The sequence below is a fragment of the Pongo pygmaeus genome, chromosome 9, assembly GCF_028885625.2.
Source record: "Pongo pygmaeus isolate AG05252 chromosome 9, NHGRI_mPonPyg2-v2.0_pri, whole genome shotgun sequence".
Taxonomy (NCBI): Eukaryota; Metazoa; Chordata; class Mammalia; order Primates; family Hominidae; genus Pongo; species Pongo pygmaeus.
This window is the reverse complement of record NC_072382.2, coordinates 19,605,821-19,627,073: the sequence shown is the minus strand read 5'-3', so window position 1 is coordinate 19,627,073 and position 21,253 is coordinate 19,605,821. Positions and strand designations below refer to the sequence as shown.

Genomic DNA, 21,253 nt, shown 5'->3' with positions numbered 1-21,253 from the left:
GGGTGCAGTGGCTCATGCCTGTAATGCCAGCACTTTGGGAGGCCGAGGTGGGCGGATCACCTTAGGTTCGAGCCCAGCCTGGCCGACACGGTGAAACCTCATCTCTACTAAAAACAAAAATTAGCTGGGTGTGGTGGCATGCACCTGTAATCCCAGCTACTTGGGAGGCTGAGGCAGGAGAATCGCTTGAACCCGGGAGGCGGAGGTTGCAGTGAGCTGAGATCTTGTGACTGCCCTCTAGCCTGGGCAACAGAGTGAGACTCCGTCTCAAAACAAACAAAAAGTAAATAGCTGGCATTACAACCATTCTTCTTACCTTTTTGTAGGTTGCAGGTTTTATATTTGAGCTTTTCATAATATTTTTCTTAAGGATATATTAATATAATGTATATTTTCCTATTTTTTCCTGCTATGTAAACACTGCTGTTTGGTCAGATGAAGGAAGGAGCCCTGTCCTAGGACAGGGGAGGGGAGGAGGAAGGCGACCTCAACCCAGGACACCTGTTCACCCTGGGATCAGGCCCTCACCCAGGTAGCTCCTCTGTCTGAAAGCTCTAAGCCCTTCCACTCTCCTCTTCAGGGCTACCCCGCCACACAGCCTCTTCCTTGTCTTGTCTTCCCTTTGGCGGGGTCACACCCGCACCTCGAGTCACTGCCCCCTTCCTCTGGTCGAGGGTTGGGGGGAGTGTCCCCTCCTCCCTCGGCCGGAGTCACAGTTCCACACGCAGGGGTCCTTCCTGCCCTCCTCACCTGGGGTCACACCCCCCTCCCTCGGAGGAGGGAGGTCACCGGCCACAGGCGGGAGCCTCAGTTTCCCACGCTACGGGGCTCACACGTGTCTGGCCTGCGACGGGCTCTCCCTTGGCCAGGATCCTAGTTTCCCGCCAGGAGTCCTCGGTCCCTCCCCCGAGGCCGCCGGGCCCTCCTCCAGAGTCCCGCGGTCCGCCCCGGGGGCTCCAGGCCAGTCCCCGCCGTCACCCGGTGCGAGCCCGCGAGAGGCCTCGTGCAGCTGGCAGCCCCGCCCCGGCGCCCGCCTGCTCTTCTCGCGGGTCCGGACCGCGAGCGCGGGGGCCGACGGGTCGCCGCTGCGCCGGGCCGGGTGGGGCGGGATGGCGGTCACCGCGCTGCTGGAGGCCGGCCTGGCGCGGGTGCTCTTCTACCCGACGCTGCTCTACACCCTGTTCCGCGGGAAGGTGCCGGGTCGGGCGCACCGGGACTGGTACCACCGCATCGACCCCACCGTGCTGCTGGGCGCGCTGCCGTTGCGGAGCTTGACGCGCCAGGTGAGCCGGGCCGGGGAGCCCGGGCCCCTGCCCCGTCCCCGCCGCTCCGTCCCTGTCGGGCCGCTGGAGCCTCCACCGTCTTTGCTGAGCCACCTCTTTGCCTCGGCAGCTGGTACAGGACGAGAACGTGCGCGGGGTGATCACCATGAACGAGGAGTACGAGACAAGGTTCCTGTGCAACTCTTCACAGGTGAGGGACCGGGCAGAGGGGCAGGCTCGGGGGCCCGCTCCCCTCGCCCACCGCCCTGGGCCTGGGACGGCTAGAGAAGTGTGGGGGAGGTCACCATGCCCCGGAGCCAGGTGTCTCAAGCTGCTTTGCCTCCGGTCTGTGCCTCTAAACGGCACCTGGAGGTAGGCTAGAAGCTGTGAAAGGCGTTTATTTAAAAGTTCAAGTTGGGCCGGGCGCGGTGACTCACGCCTGTAAGTAATCCCAGCACTTTGGGAAGCGGGAGGAGGAGGCGGGCAGATCACTTGAGCCCAGGAGTTCCTGACCAGCCTGGGCAACATGGCGAGGCCCCCGTCCCTACAAAAATACAAAAAGTAGCCGGGAGTGGTGGCGTGCGCCTGTACTCCCAGCTACTTGGGAGGCTAAGGCAGGAGAATCACTTTAGCCCGGGAGGTGGAGGTTGCAGTGAGCCGACATCTCGCCATTGCATTCCAGCCCAGCCTTGGGCGACAAGAGTGAAACAATGTCTCAAAAAAAAAAAGTGCAAGTTGACAAAGCCTGATTTCTCCTTTGTGAACAAATGTAATGTATTCTTATTTCGGTAACCAAAATCAGAAACTAAAATTGAAAGGCAACTTTCCTATGCCTTCCTGATTTCATTCATTCTTTCTACACTTTGAGCTCTGAGTATGGGTCAGCATTCCCAGTGTTAGGGATTCCAGATGAAGGCCCTGCCAACTGTAAGACGAAAAGCACCCCCTTAACACGCTCCCCTCCCCAAATTTTTCATAAAACTATCCATTGAAAACTGTAGAGTTCATTTGGCTCTGATTTGGGGGAATTTTTAGTCATATATTAGAAATCATGGTGGAACTCCAAAGTTCTCTCATAACAAAGTTTAAGCCTAAAACATAACTTTCATTAAATGTGACTGGCCTGTTTGTGGAATCTTCCACAATGCTTATTAGAAGATGTTATCTACAATCTGAGCTATTTGATTTTTTTTTAATGTTGCCCTATCTTTATAGCGTTTGACATCTAATAGCACTAAACAATTATCTTTCTCATTTGTTTTACTGATATAACATGAGGAAGATACTGTTATTTCAACCTGAGGATTTTTCGAAACCTTGAAAATATTTGTGACTTGGCCAGGCGTGGTGGCTCTCACGCCTGTAATCCCAGCACTTTGGGAGGCTGAGGTGGGTGGATCACCTGAGATCAGGAGTTTGAGATCAGCCTGGCCAAAATGGTGAAACCCCGTCTGTACTAAAATCACACAAAAAAATTAGCCGGGCGTGGTGGCAGGTGCCTGTAATCCCAGCTACTTGGGAGGCTGAGGCAGGAGAATCGCTTGAACCCGGGAGGCAGAAGTTGCAGTGAGCCGAGATTGCACCACTGCACGCCAGCCTGGGCAATAGAGTGAGTCTCCGTCTCAAAAAAAAAAAAAAAAAAAAAGAATTACTGATCTTCATTTAGAACCATAAAGTCTCCGATACTCATTATTAAGAGGTTAATAACAAGAGTAGCTGGAGCATATCTGAAGTCTTAAAGCATAAAGTTTGCCCAATTGCCAGAGACCTTATTTCTCCTTTTTTTTTTTTGAGACGGAGTCTCGCTCCATTGCCCAGGCTGGAGTGCAATGGTGCAATCTCAGCTCACTGCAACCTCTGCCTCCCACTTCAAGTGATTCTCCTGCCTCAGCCTCCCGAGTAGCTGGAATTACAGGTGCCCGCCACCATGCCTGGCTAATTTTTGTATTTTTTATGGAGATAGGGTTTCGCCATGCTGGCCAGAGTCGTCTCGAACTCCTGACCTCAGGTGATCTGCCCACCTCAGCCTCTCAAAATCTGGGATTACAGGCGTGAGCCACCGCACCTGGCCACCTATTTCTTCTTTGTAAGTGATAACATTGCACTAATGAAGGTCAGTGCATTGTTTTAATTTTATTTTTGTTTTTGTTTTTGAGACGGAGTCTTGCTCTGTCGCCCAGGCTGGAGTGCAGTGGCACGATCTCGGCTCACTGCAAGCTCTGCCTCCTGGGTTCATGCCATTCTCCTGCCTCAGCCTCCCAAGTAGCTGGGACTACAGGCGCCTGCCACCACGCCCGGCTAATTTTTTTGTATTTTTAGTAGAGACGGAGCTTCACCGTGTTAGCCAGGATGGTCTAAATCTCCTGACCTCGTGATCCGCCCGCCTTGGCCTCCCAAAGTGCTGGGATTACAGGCATGAGCCACTGTGCCCGGCCCATTGTTTTAATTTTAAAATGATAACCCTATTTTCTACCATGTGTTCCCTCAAAAAACAGTAGTAAAAAAAAGACTTATGGACAGAGAAATAGAAAGCCTTGGCAAAATATTGTACCCCAAATCTGCAGCTGAATCACTACACAGGTGCCAAAATTATGCAAAAAAAGTTACACTGGCTGGGCCTGTTGGCTCATGCCTGTGATCCCAGCATTTTGGGAGGCTGAGACAGGAGGATGGCTTGAGGCTAGGAGATTGAGACCAGCCTGGGCAACATAGCGAGACCCCCATCTCCACACAAAAAAAATAATAAAATTAGCCAGGCACAGTGGCATGCAGCTGTAGTCACAGCTACTTGGGAGGCTGAGGTGGGAGGACTGCTTGAGCTTAGGAGTTTGAGGCTGCAGGGAGCCATGATTGCATACCACTGCTCTCTGACCTGGGCGACATAGCAAGATCATGTCTCTAAAATAAAAAATATATATATTTTTTGAGATATTGTTTTGCTCTTGTCTCCCAGGCTGGAGTACAATGGTGTGATCTCTGCTCACTGCAACCTCTCCCTCCTGGGTTAAACAATTCTCCTGCCTCAGCCTCCCTAGTAGCTGGGATTACAGGCATCTGCCACCACGCGTGGCTAATTTTTGTATTTTTAGTAGAGACAGGGTTTCACCATGTTAGCCAGGCTGGTCTCAAACTCCTGACCTTAGGTGATCTGCCCACCTTGGCCTTGCAAACTGTTGGGATTACAGGCGTGAGCCACCATGCCCGGCCAAAATAAAATGTTAAGATGTTTGCAGCTGAATTTTTTGCAGCTAAAATGTATATAGCTAATATCTTGCAGCTAAATATTCAAGTACCCAAAGGGTAGTTTAAGAACACTTTACCTGCTGGTGTGGTGGCTCACACCTATAATCCTAGCACTTTGGGAGGCTGAGGCGGGCGGATGACCTGAGGTCAGGAGTTCGAGACCAGCCTGGCCAACATGATGAAACCCCGTCTCTACTAAAAATGCAAAAATTAGCCAGGCTTGGTGGCGCGTGCCTGTAGTCCCAGCTACTCGGGAGGCTGAGGCAGGAGAATCGCTTGAAACTGGGAGGTGGAGGTTGCAGTGAGCTGAGATCAGGCCACTGTACTATAGCCTGAGCAACAGAGCGAGACTCTGTCTTTAAAAAAAAAAAAAAAAAGGAACACTTTAAATCTTGGACATAATTCTAACTCAGCAGCATAGCTGTTGTTTGATGAAAAACCAACCATGTAGGCCAGCCATTTTAAAGACATTTCTGTCCTCACCTGGAACGGGAAAAAAAAGCATTTCTGTGAGAAGTTTCTATTTTAGAAAACAGGCAACAGTGTATTCCCATTGTAGTAAACCCTGAAACTTCCTTGTTGCTTTGCTGCTTCTTGGGAGCCCCTTATCATCCCACCCACATTAGGTTTTTTTAATTCTCTTTTTCATACTGGTGGACCTGGTTCCAGGAGTGGAAGAGACTAGGAGTCGAGCAGCTGCGGCTCAGCACAGTAGACATGACTGGGATTCCCACCTTGGACAACCTCCAGAAGGGAGTCCAGTTTGCTCTCAAGTACCAGTCGCTGGGCCAGTGTGTCTACGTGCATTGTAAGGCTGGGCGCTCCAGGAGTGCCACTATGGTGGCAGCATACCTGATTCAGGTACAAAAGTTCTTTCTGGGCTGGGCATCGTGGTACATGCTTATAATCCCAGCACTTTGGGAGGCTTGAGGTGGGAGGATGGCTTGAGCCCAGGAGTTTGAGACCAGCCTGGGCAACATGGCGAAACCGTCTCTACAAAAAATACAAAAAGTTAGCTCAGTGTGGTGGTGTGCACCTGTAGTCCCAGCTACTTGGGAGGCTGAGATGGGAGGATCACCTGAGGCCAGTAGGTAGAGGCTGCAGTGAGCCATGATTTGTGCCACTGCACTGCAGCATAGCCAACAGAGTGAAACCCTGTCTCAAAAAAAAAAAAAAAGAAAAAGTCTTTCTGGTCCCATTTATAGCAGATTTCCAGAACTTCAATAGTATGGTCTACTGGTGGGCCTTATTGGAAGGAGCTGTGTGCTTGATTTCAGGCTGTTGGGAGGTGGTTTGGTATGATGGAAAGCACCTGAGCCTGTGACAGCGTAACCTGGGGCTCTGCTGCCTGCCAGCAAGGATCAGCAAAAGTGACTTCTGCCTTATGCAACATGTTTTCTCAAACTAAATGTATTATGAAGTTTAAATAAGAAATTACATCAAGTGCTGGCCTACAGCGGGCACCCTAAAAACGGAGTTGCAAAAGCTATTCAACCCCAGCAAAAGGCTAGACACTTGTTCTAATACCATGTCAGGAAACAATACCATAGATAACAGTGCTGATCATTTTCAGCTTTATAGTGCTCAAGTTTCTTCAAATATTCCAGAGTAAAGTTCTGAATATTAGTTTCTGGAAACAGGCTTCACACTGGATTCTGCCTATTAATTTGTCATAATTGGCAGGTGGGATGCTTTAAAAATATTTAGGAGAAACAAATACCCTGTAGTCCATCATCATTTTGTAACCTAAGTTACAAAATGTCTGGCTCCCACAGAGCATTTTCTAAGTCATGTGAATAGCTAAGTCTGGCCTTGTGTTACTGTGGACTAGTGTGTATATAGTTGAGCAATATTAAAATTTTGGTCATAAGGACTCTGCTGGAAGCAGGGTCTCAGGAGGGTATTTTGCACCAAGTGAGAATTGAACTAGCAAGCTAGAAATCTATATTTTCTTGGTTCTGTTGAGTTCTAAACCAATGAGCATCCTTAGGACATGTTAACCCTCCTATTTAAATTATGAGTTACTTGTTTTTCTAGCCATGGTGACAAGTTGCATAAAAACATCTATTGCGTACTCGTTCCTAGAAATTCTTATAACCAAAAGCCCAGCTCGGAGAGGACGTGGAGTAGGCCGAGGCAGTCTTGAACTTAGGATCTCAGCTTCCCATGTGCAACTTTCTTTTTCTAGGATTTGGCAGAGCAAGAATTGGGTAGAAAGACTGACTTTCCACCTGACCTGTTGCATAGTATTGTGAGACTGGCTGACTGCAGTGGTTACAGTACTCTCCCATTTATAATACAAGAAGCATGATTTTTAATGCCTCCAAAATGGAGTTTCCAAAGAAATGAAATTCTCAGAGACCTTTAACACCTGCTCATGGGTCAAGGGCACCTTGACACCTGCTTCTTTCTTTCTCTGCTGATTTCCCAACCCTGTATTTCAGGTGCACAAATGGAGTCCAGAGGAGGCTGTAAGAGCCATCGCCAAGATCCGGTCATACATCCACATCAAGCCTGGCCAGCTGGATGTTCTTAAAGAGTTCCACAAGCAGATTACTGCAGGGGCAGCAAAGGATGGGACTTTCGACATTTCAAAGACATGATGTATGTGGATTAGAAAGAACTCAAGACACTCCTGCTTGATACAGAATAAAAAAAGCTTAACAGGACCAACAGGGCTTAAGCCCAGACTTGACGTAACAGAAATGTGCCAATAGGTAATAGGTAATTTTTCTTTCTCTGACTTGTTTTGTTTTCTTGAAATAACACTGTTGTGTGGCTAGAAAGGAAAAGATTTAGTGTGGCTTGTATTCATGGGATACAGGACAGGGATGGGGCTATCGTCTTTTCTTGAATAGGGCTAAAGAAGTATTTTAACAAAAATCTATTATGTACCTAATATTGTGCCTAATAATATTTAGCACCACAACTCAAAAAACATTTAGCACTTGAAAAAAGGAGACTCAGCTCTGGCTCTTTGCCACTGTCATAATCTGAGTCTCACTGGCCCTGTGGAGTAGGGATCCTATCTGGAGAAGTTCAAAGTCACCCTTTCAGAATTCAACACAGACACACATATCCCTTCAAAAACTTTTATTTGTATCAACAGTTCCTAGCTCTTGACTTAGCTTAGAGCTTTTAAAAGAGCAGACACCTTATATATTTGAGCTTGAAAAAGTTTCTGCTATTAATCAGAAATAATTATTTCTATTTTCTGGCTTACCCCTTGGAATAAGCCAAAAACAAAACCAAAGTTACATTTCCTGACAGATGGATAAGAAAACAATAGAAGGAACATCCTGAATTCTAGAGTTGACTCTTGCTGGTGAAGTACACCTTCAGCTTAGTCCATTCTCCTAAGTAAAGCCTGAAGGAAAACTCTTAACACCTAATTCTTTGTGGAAAAACGATCAACTAGCCATTTGACAGGCTATAGAACAAAAGTACAATTGGGCATCTTTCCTTATGTCCTGGGATCAGGGGTGCTTACATTTAACATTGATCAGGTAAAGGGGAGAGGCTGTGCCTAAGGTCTGAGAAAAGGCTTGCTCTAAGCAAGCTGTGGTGAGGCACAGGATGACTAGGGGATGGCAGAGAACAGGCTGGCCTACTGTCAGTTCAAGCAACCAGCTGAGCAGCAGCAGTCTAAAAAGCCCCAAACAGAACACCTCCATGGGTTCAGGGAAGGGCTGAGGCACTGCCTTTCTAGTATATGCCAAAAAAAACATAACTCTGAATTGGGGCCCAGGGGACTTTTGAGTTTGTGTGGGGAGGGAAAAGGAGTGAGCAGCTCTCCTCCCCTCCCCACAGCCTTAGGCCAACACAAACTGCAAATTGGTAAGCAGCACCTTAATACCTCTTGTGACAGTTACGGCTGAAGTGGCAGGGTCAAGCTTGTAGGTGTTGGCATCCCCCTTTTTATATCGGTCCCGGAAGACATAGATGCTCCCGTTACAGCTGGCAATCTTCCAGAGGGATGGGGCAGAGCTCCAGGCCTCAGGAAGGCAAAGCCGGGTGAAACTGTCTAGCAAGGGATTGTAGCACACCAGGGAGTCCCCTTCAGCCACGATGAACACCAGATCTTTATGCACAGCTGCGTGCATGCGGCCTGCAAAGGGCAGCACATAGGGCTTCACATGGCATTTGTCTGTCTCTGTGTCAAAGCATTGGATGAGTCGGGAAGGTTTGGTAAAGAAGTCCAGATCATTCTCCTCCCCCCCTAGTAAGTAGATGATCCCATTGAGGTTGGCACCAGCAGCCCCTGACACAGCCACCTCTAGCTGGGTTGTCTCTGTCCACACATTATCACCTACGCGATAATAAATGACTGCGTTGGAGAGGGTATCTTGCAGTGTCTTGCCACCCAGTGAATATATGGCATCTTTCCCGGGCACAGACACCAGGGTGTGCTGGAGCCGGTCCCGAGGCAAAGGAGCACACCACTCCCAGTCAACGGTGGCATTGTTGCACTTCCACATGCGCCGTGGGATGGACCCTCCCACCACATACAAGTCTCCACCATGCTTGCAGGCCGCAGTGATCTGGTGGCACAAACTGTTTTGGCCACTTACACTGATGGAGTCATCTTCTGCACAGTGCAAGGACACAGCCAACGAGTGGGTACGAGATGACTCTTTCCCAATCAGGTAAATGTGCACATTCTCCCCAATTTCCTATTGGCAAAATTAAAATTATATGACAGCTGTTTAGTTCTAGGCTAAGGCTCAGCTAAGACACATATCCTTAAGATCCTGGCCCTCACACTTGTTCCTAGCTTTATCATACTACTCTCTAATTACTGTATGGCATCCAACTCTCCTCTAGTCACTTTCTTTGAGGCAATTTATGCCGGGCGGAGAATCTGTTGTATTCATCCTTGTAGCTTTTAAAAAACTCTCATAAGCTAGTGCTTCAGACAAAGGGTGATTAAGATTGTTAACTTGATGAAAGTAGTTCTCAAGGAACTTTGAAAGCTCATAGATTGGTGTTTCTGGGGTTACAAAGACATCCTTCTCCCCAGCTCATATCAACTTCAAGCCAGAGATAACTTATTCAAAAAAAAAAAAAAAAAACAAAAAATTAAAAAAACAGAGATGGCCGGGCACAGTGGCTCACACCTGTAATCTCAGCACTTTGGGAGGCCGAGGTGGGCAGATCACCTAAGCTTAAGAGTTCGAGACCAGCCTGACCAATATGGTGAAACCCTGTCTCTACTAAAAATACAAAAATTAGCTGGGCGTGGTGGTATGCACCTGTAGTCCCAGCTACTCGGGAGGCTGAGACAGAAGAATTGCGTGAACCCGAGAGATGGAGGTTGCAGTGAGCTGAGATCATGTCATTGCACTCCATCCTGGGCGACGGAGTGAGACTCTGTCTCAAAACCAAACAAACAAAACAAAACAAAAAACAGAGACGACCATTCATAACCTGGCCATCAAAAAGAGGCCAGGTTAGGCCAGGCGCATTGGCTCACGCCTGTAATCCCAAGACTCTGGGAGGCCAAGGTGGGTGGATCACCTGAGGTCAGGAGTTCGAGATCAGTTTGGCCAACATGGTGAAACCCATCTCTACTAAAAATATAAAAATTATCTGGGCATGGTGGTGGGCGCCTGAAATCCCAGCTACTCGGGAAGCTGAGGCAGAAAAATCGCTTGAACCCAGGAGGTGGAGGTTGTAGTGAGCTGAGATCGTACCATCGCACTCTAGCCTGGGCAACAAGAGCGAAACTCCATCTCTCTCTCTCACACACAGACACACAAAGAGGCCAGCTTAAGCCAGGCACAGTGGCTCACACCTGTAATCCCAGCATTTTGGGAGGCAGAGGCAGGCGGACCATCTGAGATGAGGAGTTCCAGACCAGCCTGGCCAACATGGTGAAACCCCATCTCTACTAAAAATACAAAAATTAGTCAGGCGTGGTGGCCCCACCTGTAATCCCACCTACTTGGGAGGCTAAGGCAGGAAAATAGCCTGAAACTGGGAAGTGGAGGTTGCAGCGAGCTGAGATTGCACCATTGCATTCCAGCCTGGGCGACAAAGTGAGGATCCGTCTTTAAAAAAAAAAAAAAAAAAAAGCCGGGCGCAGTGGCTCACGCCTGTAATCTCAGCACTTTGGGAGGCGGAGGCGGGCGGATCACAAGGTCAGGAGATCGAGAGCATCCTGGCTAACACGATGAAACCCTGTCTCTACTAAAAATACAAAAATTAGCCAGGGGTGATGGTGGGCGCCTGTAGTCCCAGCTACTAGGGAGGCTGAGGCAGGAGAATGGCGTGAACCCGGGAGGCGGAGCTTGCAGTGAGCCGAGATTGTGCCACTGCACTCCAGCCTGGACAACAGAGCAAGACTCCGTCTCAAAAAAAAAAAAAAAAAAAAAAAAAAAAAAGAGGCCAGGTTAACTGATGGCGAGAATGCATGGAGAGTATGCAGTCTCAACAATTAAGAGATTTGCCTTACCTTCAAGCTTGTCCTGAGTGACTCTGCAAAAGCCTCTCTTTCCTCTTTATTAAAGTTGATCCAGGCTTCTATTGCCTCTGTTGGGTTCTGAGAACATGGAACTCCATCTGTGAGAGCCAGAGGAAAGGCATGGACAATGACAATCCGAAAGAGAAATTCAGAGTAAGGGACTTTAAAGATGTGAACCACTTTATTAGACTACTGCTGGGCATGTGTATATGTGTACATGCATACATACACATATACATGAAAGTAACCTAAAATTGTTTTTTTTTGAGGCAGGGTCTCACCCTGTCGCTCAGGCAGAAGTGCAATGGTGCAATCACCATCACCATAGCCTCAACCTCCTGGGCTCAAGCAATCCTGCTTCAGCCTCCCGAGCAGCTGGGACTACAGGTGTGCACCACCACGCCTGGCTAATTTTCTTATTTTCTGTATAGACAAGGTCTCACTGTCGTCCAGGCTGGTCTCAAACTCCTGCCATCAAGGGATCCTCCCTCCTTGGCCTCCCAAAGTGCTGGGATTACAGGCATGAGCCACCATGCCTGGCGGGCCTTGCTTTTTTTTTTTTTTTTTTTGAGATGGAGTCTTGCACTGTTGCCCAGGCTGGAGTGCAGTGGCGTGATCTCGGCTCACTGCAAGCTCCACCTCCCAGGTTCACGCCATTCTCCTGCCTCAGCCTCCCGAGTAGCTGGGACTACAGGCGCCTGCCACCATGCCTGGCTAATTTTTTGTACTTTCACCATGTTAGCCAGGATGGCCTCCATCTGACCTCGTGATCCGCCCTCCTCGGCCTCCCAAAGTGCTGGGATTACAGGTGTGAGCCACTGCGCCTGGCCCGTGCCTTGCTCTTTTTGAAAGATAGTCTCATGTGTTACATGAGCCCTAAAAAGTTGGGTAAAGACTCATAACTGTTCCTCTCCATGGAAATCTTTAGTAAAAGGTAAAAGAGTTATACAATCTGAAGAGAAACCAGAGTATGTGCCTTGCTTTTTTTAAATCAAAATGGATGGCTCGATATGCTCCCATCTGCCATGGAAGCAACCTACTAAGCTACAGAGCTCACACCATTTTATTTTTGAGATGGAATCTTGCTCTGTCGCCCAGGCTGGAGTGCAGTGGCGTGATCTTGGCTCACTGCAACCTCAGCCTCTGGGTTCAAGTGATTCTCCTGCCTCAGCCTTCCCAAGTAGCTGAGACTACAGGTGCAAGCCACCATGCCCGGCTAATTTTTGTATTTTTTGTGGAGACGGGATTTTGCCATGTTGGCCAGGGTGGTCTTGAACTCCTGACCTCAGGTGATCCACCCACCTCGGCCTCCCAAAGTGTTGGGATTACAGGTGTGAGCCACCATGCCTGGCTAACCTCACACCTTAAGTATGGTTATATCTCACTTGCAAGGTTAGGATTGTTTCCTAACGTTGGCCTATCACTAAAAAAGTTTTTAGTCTTAGATATCTTGCCCCATCACCAATTTACATAGCTAATTACACACCAAATTACATAGCCCCACTGGGACATACGAAGTACAGGATAAATTAGAGTATAATGCAAATCACTTCTCATTACTCTGTGTGGTTAAGTGTTGTGCTTTAATTTTCCTGACCTCTTCCTCTAACGCACTGTGTCTCTGACAGCAATTACACTGAATCTCACCTCAATCTTTCTCAGCAGGTTATCTCAGTAAGAATGCAGGAATAATAATGTAAACTAACACCAGGAGGCTTGAGAGTTCCTTTCTCCTAAACTAGAACATTCACTGAACATCATAGCCAAGTAACTGGGTATGGTGTGTCCCTTCCCTAAACTTACCCGAGATGATATCTGTGAGTAAGTGGTGGGGCAAGTGGAGAAATTCCTCTGTATTCTGCAGCTGGGCCAGGTGGGTCTTGGCACAGTGCTTGGCAGCAGTATAGAGCTCAGGATCACTGTGCCGATCTGCCAGCCACATGACCTGAAGGCAGTTTCCCACTTGCACTGTGCGGGCCAAAAACCGAGAGCATTCCTCAAAGAGAGATGTCAGCTGATACATGTCTGACACCTCATAAATTTCCTGCAACTCCTCAGCTCGAAGTTTCACAGTCCCATGGTAGATATAATCAACCAGGAGCTGGAAAACAGACTCGCTGACATCCTGCAGCACAATCACCCGGTTGTGGGCCTCCTTCAGGTTGGAAGTGAACATGGATCGGAAGAAGCAGCTCTGAGCTGAGAGGACCAGCCGATGGAGCTGAAACTCCCGGCCTTCCACCGAAATGGTGACATCAGCAAAGAGCTCCTCCTCTAGACACAGTTTCATGATGCCTTGAGCTACACGGCCTGAATGTGACCGATCTTTGAAAGTGTAGTTCACAAAGTAGTTCTCATCCATGGATGCTCCAGGCTCCTCTGGTGATTCCATGCTGGCCAACTTCTCTCTCTGCCAGCTGTCTGCAAAGCAACACCACCTTGAGTAACCTGAGGAATTCACAGCCATAGTCTGTGAATCCAACTGTCCAACTCAGGGAGGGAAAAGGAAGAAGTGAGAGCAAAGTGGGTCCAGATTGGCCTTAGTCCTGGCCCTGTCCATGATGTCATGTCCCTGACGCTATCCTTTAACCAAATCTGGGTTCGTTCTCCCCAGTGGTGCCCCTCCGCTAATGAAATAAATAAAAGTTCCAACTCTGGGTGTTTTCCTGAGAAAACACGGAATAATTCCTTTCCATAATGTTAACAAAAGACTTGGGATTTAGGTCAATATATGAAAGCAAAGGGCTGGGAGAGGCCTGTGATCGTAAAAGCCTTACTAACCAAATAACTGGGGCATAAAACTAGTGAAGCTCAGGGGCAGTAGAATCAGACAAAAAGGACCCCCGGCCCCGGCCTAGTGGCCAGGTCCTCTCCTTCCCAGCGCATGGAGCTAAGACGCTCCATATGAAGCCTAGCCTGGGATATCCGTGGGTCTTACATTTGCTCTCTTCCGAGCTGCTTCCCCCACACTTCCCCGCTCGCTCGAAAGACTTCCTATGGCTGCGTCCCAGAACTTGAGTCCATCCGCCCCCAGGCCGGGGCACTGGGAGGCCCATCGCCCTGTGCAATGTCCCCGCTCCACCTTGAGTTGTCTTGGAAACGGTCGCCAGGGAAACCGTTCTTCCCGCTCAGGCCCGCCCGCCCTCGTCAAAAGCTTGGCTCAGAGAGCGGGGGAGGGGTGTGTAGCGTAGAACCCAGAACGCCCGCCCCCTCCCCTCCTCTCACCCGCCTGGTTCTTCAGCGTCCTCGCCTTCTCTCTAGGCTCTGCCACGCGGAGCTAGGAGCACGCTCACCTCACGATTTCCCTACCTGCCTGTCTCGCTTTCTCACCTGCGTTACCTCCTTTCATCCCGGAGCCCGGAACCTCCGCTTCCGGCTCCACGTCCGCCCGGAAGAAGATCTGCTGCACACTTCCGCTTCCGGTCCGTGCCCTTGGGGCTCCGTGTCCTGCTGTCTTTCCGTCCGCTGCCTAGTCTGCGTCTGACTAACATGGCGGCGGCGGCGGCGGCGGCGGCGGCGGTAGCCAGGCTGTGGTGGCGCGGGATCTTGGGGGCCTCGGCGCTGACCAGGGGTGAGCAGGGGCAGCCAGCTGAGACCGGGGTCAGGCGCAGCGGCGTGCCCAGCGCAGAGAGCTCCTCAGGGCTCATCCCGCGCGTCTGTACCTTTTATCTCCCTGTGCAGGGGCTGGGCGACCCTCGGTTCTGTTGCTGCCGGTGAGGCGGGAGAGCGCAGGGGCCGACACGCGCCGTGAGTATGTGCGGGCAGCGCTCTTCTCTGAACTATCGGCGGGGCCCCCTAGATGCCTGTCCTTGCCCTAGGATGCCCTTCCCTACGTCCTCCTGGCAAATCTTGGAGATCTGACTTGCAGTGGTCTTCACCCTGCTTCACCCTGCGTGCAGAATCGAGCCTTCCCTGTGCCCTTAGGCCTCTCTGTTATGGCCCGGATTGCCCCTTATCCGTTTCAATCATCCCCTTTTTGTCTGATTAAACTGTCAGCTCTTTGAAAGCAAGCAATATAACCTTTAGGCCTCAGAGCCCTGTAATAATAGTACCTCACGTTAATTGAGTGCTTAATGTGTACCTGGCACCTCGCTAAACGTTTTAGTGACTGATCTTATTTCGTCCTCACAACAGCTTTATGGGGTAGATAGCATCTTACTCTTCTTACTATAGATCAGGAAAACAGTCCAAAGAATTAAACTGCCCAGGGTCAGAGACCTAGTGAGTGACAAAGTAGGCCTGCCTGCTGCCAGAGGCAGAAACACCTAACCATTATTCTGTAGCTTGTGATGTGTGATTGCTCAGTGGTTTAGGGTTGCATGAATGAGTATGTACATACTATGTTACAGTCAAGATACACGGACTGGGAGTTAGGAGACCTGGCATTTCCCCTTTCCTGGGCCTCAGTTTTCTCATTGACACACACACACACACGCACTTTCAAGGAGACAGTCACACACACACACACTTTCAAGGAGACAGTCACACACACACACACACACACACACAACTTTCAAGGAGACAGACACACACACACACCCACACACACCCACACATTCAAGGAGACAGTCTGTGAGGGCTCTTCAAGCCCTGAAGTTCTTAGCTTGAGAACCTGGTATAAACTTGCGTGCTAAGGAGCTACAGAGAGGCAAAAGTTCTGGTTCCCATCCTCAAACAGCTCTTAGTGTGACGGGAGAACTGAGACTACTGCTTTAGCAGAAATGCAGGCAATGTGAGGGAAGAACCGTGGAGTAATTTTGAGAAGAGGTGAACACCCCAGCTGCTATAGTAAGAGTCTTTCTGAGGACTGTGTAGTTAAGGTGGCACTTTCCCCAAGTTTTCATCACTCTATTCCCTAGAAGGGAAACCTTTCACATGCATCTTTCTCAAGATGCTTCAGGGAGCCTTTCCTGGATTTGACATTCCTTACAAGCCCAAGAGACTGCATGCAGGTCTGGCTTTTGCCTTCTCCATTTCTTTGTTAAATATGCCTTTTCCTTCCAGCCACTGTCAGACCACGGAATGATGTGGCCCACCAGCAGCTCTCAGCTTTTGGAGAGTATGTGGCTGAAATCTTGCCCAAGTATGTCCAACAAGTTCAGGTAATACTTACTACTGTTATTTGGGTCTGGGTCAAGAAAGAACCATGTTCTCAGGGCATGTGGGAGTGGGCAGACTTGTTTCAAAGAAACTACAGACTCCTCCATCCCAAGCTTGGACTTTTCTCTCAGCATTAAACCAGGTGACTCCAGCTGAAGTTAGCTGTTCCCTCAGTAGCTCTTTGTTCCCTCTCCCCTCCCTTCCATATGTGCAGGTGTCCTGCTTCAATGAGTTAGAGGTCTGTATCCATCCTGATGGCGTCATTCCAGTGCTGACTTTCCTCAGGGATCACACCAATGCACAGTTCAAATCCCTGGTTGACTTGACAGCAGTGGATGTCCCAACTCGGCAGAACCGTTTTGAGGTCAGTCGGGAGATTTGAGAAGGTTTGGGGGGTAAGGGTATTAATTTCAGTTTGTAACATACAATAGAACACAGCAGTTAAACTGGGACTTCAGAGTCAAGTAGATCTCAAGTGTGGATCTTGGTTCTGCCACTAAATGGCTGTGGGATCTCAGATAACTCAAATATTTTGTTTAATCTTTTTTTTTTTTAGACGGAATCTTGCTCTGTCGCCAGGCTGGAGTGCAGTGGCATGATCTTGGCTCACTGCAATCTCCGTCTCCCAGGTTCAAGCGATTCCCCTGCCTCAGCCCCCTGAGTAGCTGGGACTACAGGTGCATGCCACCACACCCGGCTAATTTTTTGTATTTTTTTAGTAAAGGCTGGGTTTCACCATGTTGGCCAGGATGGTCTCGATTTCCTGACCTCGTGATCTGCCTGTCTTGGCCTCCCAAAGTGCTGGGATTTCAGGCATGAGCCACCATGCCCGGCCCTTCTTTAATCTTTCTGAGCTTTCATTTTCTTACCGGGAAAATAAATATAAAGCTGTCCTTATCTTATAGAATGGTTGTAAGGATCCAATGAGATAGTTCAAGTAAATTGCTTGCACACAGTAAGTTTTCAATACATTTAGCTATTAATATTTTACTGATTATCTACTGTTTGCCAGACTCAGGGATGGAGAGAGAAATAACATGAAGTATTTGTCCTCCAGGAGTCCCCTACACTCTAGTGAAGGAGAAAGACACCTAAACAGCTTACTGTAGTAACGTATAATACAAAGGATATTAGAGGGATGCTTTAAGAAAGCAGGAGGGGCACTTGGCCCTGTCTGGGAGGCTTCTTTGAAGAGAGAGAATGTTTGTGCTGAATCTAAAATATGAGCAGGAGACCAGGTAGCCTTGTGAGGTGGACCAGGGAAATATTCCTGACAAAGTGAATAGCATGAGCAAACATAGGCATGCTGACATGCTAAGCTACAGCTGTGGCCTGGGCCTTTGGAAGTAGTTGTAAGCATAGGAGAATCTTGAGGTTTTGAGGTTCAGAATAGAAGGCACGGTCACAGGGCAGAACTCTCCCAACCAGGGACTCCCATCTCAGCCCTCCAGATCCTTCTGTTCTCCCTAGATTGTCTACAACCTATTGTCTCTGCGCTTCAACTCACGGATCCGTGTGAAGACCTACACAGATGAGCTGACGCCCATTGAGTCTGCTGTCTCTGTGTTCAAGGCAGCCAACTGGTATGAAAGGGAGGTGAGTTACCGGATATGGTGGACCTGCCTCTGGGCCACAGTTGCAGAACTGGTTGAGACAACGGGATGCAGTGTAGCCCCTTCCCCCTGTTGTTAGTCTTGATGGATTGGCTGTTTGAGGGGGTCTCTTTCCTAGATCTGGGACATGTTTGGAGTCTTCTTTGCTAACCACCCTGACCTAAGAAGGATCCTGACAGATTATGGCTTCGAGGGACATCCTTTCCGGAAAGACTTTCCTCTATCTGGCTATGTTGAGGTAGGAGCCTTGGAACTGGGACAGCAGCCTCAGGGAGGGACTTGCAGGGAACCCAGGGGATCCCTGGGAATGGCAAGAAATATGGTCTGTGGATTGTGGTGGTTTAAGAGCATGGGCCCTGGATTCAGATCCTAGCTTCGTTTTTGTAACCTGGGGCAAGTTACTTGGTTTGACTGTGACTCAGCTTTCTCATCTTAAAACGGCAATAATAATAGCACTTTAATAGATTTGTGGCTGGCATTAAATAATGTATGTGTAGGCTCACGCCTGTAATCCCAGCACTTTGGGAAGCCAAGCCAGGAGTGCTTGAGTCCAGGAGTTCGAGAACAGCCTGGACAACGGTAAAACCTCTTCTCTACAAAAAAATAGAAAAATTAACGGGGCATGGTGGTGCATTCCTGTGGTCCCGGCTGCTCAAGAGGCTGAGGTGGGAGGATCACTTGAGCCTAGGAGGTGGAGGTTGCAGTGAGCCGAGATCACGCCACTGCTCTCCAGCCTGGGCAACAGAGTGAGACCCTGTCACTAAATAAATAAATGATGTATGAAGCCTGCTGTATTATAAAGGCTCAATTGATGCTATGTGTGTGTGTGTCAGGGTCTCACTCTTGTCACCTAGGATGGAGTGCAGTGGTGCATTATGGCTCACTGCAGTCTTGACCTCCCAGGCTCAAGTAATCCTCCCACCTTTCAGCCCTCCGAGTAGCTGGGACTACAGGCATGCACCAACATGCCCAGCAAATTTTTGTATTTTTTGTAGAGACGGGGTTTCTCCATGTTGCCCAGACTGGTCTCGAATTCCTGGGCTCAAGTCATCTGCCCGCCTCAGCCTCTCAAAAGTGCTTGGATTACAGGTGTGAGCCACCGCACCTGGCCAGTGTTATCCATTATTGTAATGATCATTTTAATGATCAAGGCAGCCTTGAGGACACAGTCTGTCCCTAAAACCTGAAAGTAGAGGATTATTTTACCCTGCCCTGACTCTCTGGGAAGGCAGTGACGGGGAAGACACCAAATGTTTAGCCCTCAAAAATTACCTCTGAGGTGGGACCAGTAACATGAATAAAGAATTTCAGTGGTGCTGCAGGTTATTTGCAGGAAGATAGTGTGTAATATTATCACTCGTGAATTTTATAGCAAAGTAACTGTTTAGAAATGCAGAGATGTGGTGCTCCAGCCCTGCTCTTTTAGTCCCCAGTCACTCCTGCTGTGTTAGTGGTTTGCATGCTCCTATTTCCCTCTTGGGCTACTTCTGGGCAGGGCTATCTCCCTCACTTCTCTCTTTCACCCCACTCCTGCTATCTGCCTCACCTGGTTTGCCTCTTCACTCTAGCACCTGATGATCCTTACCTTATCCATTTGATCCTCCAGTAACAAGAAAAGCTGTGTCAAATGTACTGCTTTAGATCTGGACTGTGAATATGCCAAGGGCACAGGGCCTGAGGTTGTGTATCTGCCAGTTTAGGTTTACTCTTTTCAGCCACCGACTACTCCCTAATCCTGGGCAAATGCTTACCATTACCTTGTAAGAGTGTGTGGGTGGGCGAGCAGTCAGTTCGGAGCTTCTGATGCGGGAGTGGTGAGCAGGGGAATCTGACTGGTGCTGGCAGGGCGTGAGAGGTATCCTACATTTTGGGATCACACACTCTAGCTGGTTCGGATGTGATCTGACGGGTAACACAGGTATGGATGGAGACTTACTGACAGAGGCTGGGACAGGAGTCAGTAACCGAGAAGAATGGGCTGGGGAAGTCACCAATAGTCTTGTGAAAAGTAGGCTCCTTTGTAGCTATAATAAGGACTTCCTTAGTGCTCAAGCCTGCCTTTTGCTCCTGCAGTTACGTTATGACGATGAAGTGAAGCGGGTGGTGGCAGAGCCGGTGGAGTTGGCCCAAGAGTTCCGCAAATTTGACCTGAACAGCCCCTGGGAGGCTTTCCCAGTCTATCGCCAACCCCCAGAGAGTCTCAAGCTTGAAGCCGGAGACAAGAAGCCTGAAGCCAAGTAGCTCCAGGGAAGGCATGTGGATCCTAGACAGCGCCTTATCTATGATTGAGTGTCCGTGTAAATAAATTCCTACTTAGACTTACCACTTTGTGTGTGCTTGTAATGGGGAGAAGTGATGCTTTGTGGGGGACACAGGCAGGCAGGGGTGTTTCCCTGCTCTTAGAGAGACACTACTAAACCAAGGAGTCTTTGATGAGTTTTTTGGTTTTTTTTTTTTTGAGACAGTGTTTCGCTCTTGTTGCCCAGGCTGGAGTACAATGGCGTGATCTCAGCTCACTACAACCTCTGCCTCCTGGGTTCAAGTAATTCTCTTGCCTCAGCCTCCCGAGTAGCTGGGATTACAGGTGTGTGCCACCACACCTGGCTAATTTTGTATTTTTAGTAAAGGGGGGGTTTCTCCATATTGGTCAGTCTGTTCTTGAACTCCCGACCTCAGGTGATCTGTCTGCTTCAGCCTCCCAAAGTGCTGGGATTACAGGCGTGAGCCACCGTGACCAGCTCTTTTATGTTTTTTTGAGATGGAGTCTCGCTCTGTCACCCAGGCTGGAGTGCAGTGGTGCTGTCGCAGCTCGCTGCAACCTCCACCTCCCAGGCCCAAGCGGTTCTCCCACCTCAACCTCCCAAGAAGCTGGGATTACAGATGCATGCCACCACGCCCAGCTAGTTTTTATAGTTTTGGTAGAGATGGGGTTTCACCATGTTGCCCAGGCTGGTCTCGAACTCCTGGCCTCAAATGATCCACACTGGCCTCCCAAAGTGCTGGGATTATAGGTGTGAGCCACCACACTCAGCCGGGGGTCTATTTTAATGGGACTAAAGAGTGTAGTTGCAGACCTAGTGGCCTACAGGCATGGATGTATTTCTGAGAGGGATTCTGGAGCTGTAATTGAAAGTTCTCACAGTCCACAGGGTTCAGGATGGGTGTGGCATGGTAGCCCATCACTCTTGGGCTATAGGAATCTCCCTGGTTTCTGGCCTGAGCTGAGAATGGTGGGGTTCTTTTTTTCTCTTCTTTTTTTTTTTTTTGGGACGGAGTTTTGCTATTGTTGCGCAGGCTGGAGTGCAATGGCATGATCTTGGCTCACTGTGACCTCTGCCTCCCGGGTTCAAGCAATTCTCCTGCCTCAGCCTCCCAAGTAGCTGGGATTAACAGGCTTGCGCCACCACGCCCGGCCAATTCTGTATTTTTAGTAGAGATGGGGTTTCTCCATGTTGGTCAGGCTGGTCTTGAACTCCCGACCTCAGGTGATCCGCCTGCCTTGGCCTCTCAAAGTGCTGGGATTACAGGCGTGAGCCACCGCACTGGGCTGCTGGGGGTTTTTTGAGACAGGG

At 49.2% G+C, this 21,253-nt stretch overlaps 3 protein-coding genes and 1 non-coding gene across 12 annotated transcripts; 2 read left to right on the top strand and 2 right to left on the bottom strand.

Annotated features, from left to right (window-relative positions):
- Nucleotides 1–935: 935 nt before the first annotated feature.
- On the top strand, nt 936–8,849 carry PTPMT1 (protein tyrosine phosphatase mitochondrial 1). 3 transcript variants are annotated; one of them, XM_054439555.2, is made up of 4 exons: nt 950–1,283; nt 1,393–1,473; nt 5,175–5,366; nt 6,950–8,849. In XM_054439555.2, exons 1-4 carry the CDS (start codon nt 1,110–1,112, stop codon nt 7,106–7,108), a joined length of 606 nt encoding a protein of 201 aa, XP_054295530.1. In that variant the 5' UTR covers nt 950–1,109; the 3' UTR covers nt 7,109–8,849. The 3 variants fall into 3 exon arrangements, with proteins under 3 accessions (XP_054295531.1, XP_054295533.1, XP_054295530.1); XM_054439558.2 differs by lacking the exon at nt 5,175–5,366 and having other exon boundaries at nt 940–1,283; XM_054439556.2 differs by lacking the exon at nt 5,175–5,366 and having other exon boundaries at nt 936–1,473.
- On the bottom strand, nt 7,584–14,378 carry KBTBD4 (kelch repeat and BTB domain containing 4). 7 transcript variants are annotated; one of them, XM_054439552.2, is made up of 4 exons: nt 14,308–14,378; nt 12,772–13,389; nt 10,960–11,066; nt 7,584–9,178 (listed from the first exon to the last, which is right to left on the bottom strand). In XM_054439552.2, the coding sequence occupies exons 1-4, from the start codon at nt 14,315–14,317 to the stop codon at nt 8,318–8,320; spliced, it is 1,596 nt and encodes a 531-aa protein (XP_054295527.1). In that variant the 5' UTR covers nt 14,318–14,378; the 3' UTR covers nt 7,584–8,317. The 7 variants fall into 7 exon arrangements, with proteins under 7 accessions (XP_054295527.1, XP_054295526.1, XP_054295525.1 ...); XM_054439551.2 differs by having other exon boundaries at nt 14,299–14,377; XM_054439550.2 differs by having other exon boundaries at nt 12,772–13,416; nt 14,299–14,364.
- On the bottom strand, nt 11,824–11,940 carry LOC129009221 (U5 spliceosomal RNA). The gene has a single exon (XR_008492730.1). It is a non-coding gene; the product is annotated as a U5 spliceosomal RNA (small nuclear RNA).
- A 17-nt stretch (nt 14,379–14,395) lies between the features above and the next one.
- On the top strand, nt 14,396–20,003 carry NDUFS3 (NADH:ubiquinone oxidoreductase core subunit S3). The gene is made up of 7 exons (XM_054439554.2): nt 14,396–14,539; nt 14,650–14,715; nt 15,973–16,070; nt 16,283–16,432; nt 17,539–17,664; nt 17,800–17,919; nt 19,755–20,003. Exons 1-7 carry the CDS (start codon nt 14,458–14,460, stop codon nt 19,920–19,922), a joined length of 810 nt encoding a protein of 269 aa, XP_054295529.1. The 5' UTR covers nt 14,396–14,457; the 3' UTR covers nt 19,923–20,003.
- The last annotated feature ends 1,250 nt before the right edge of the window (nt 20,004–21,253 follow it).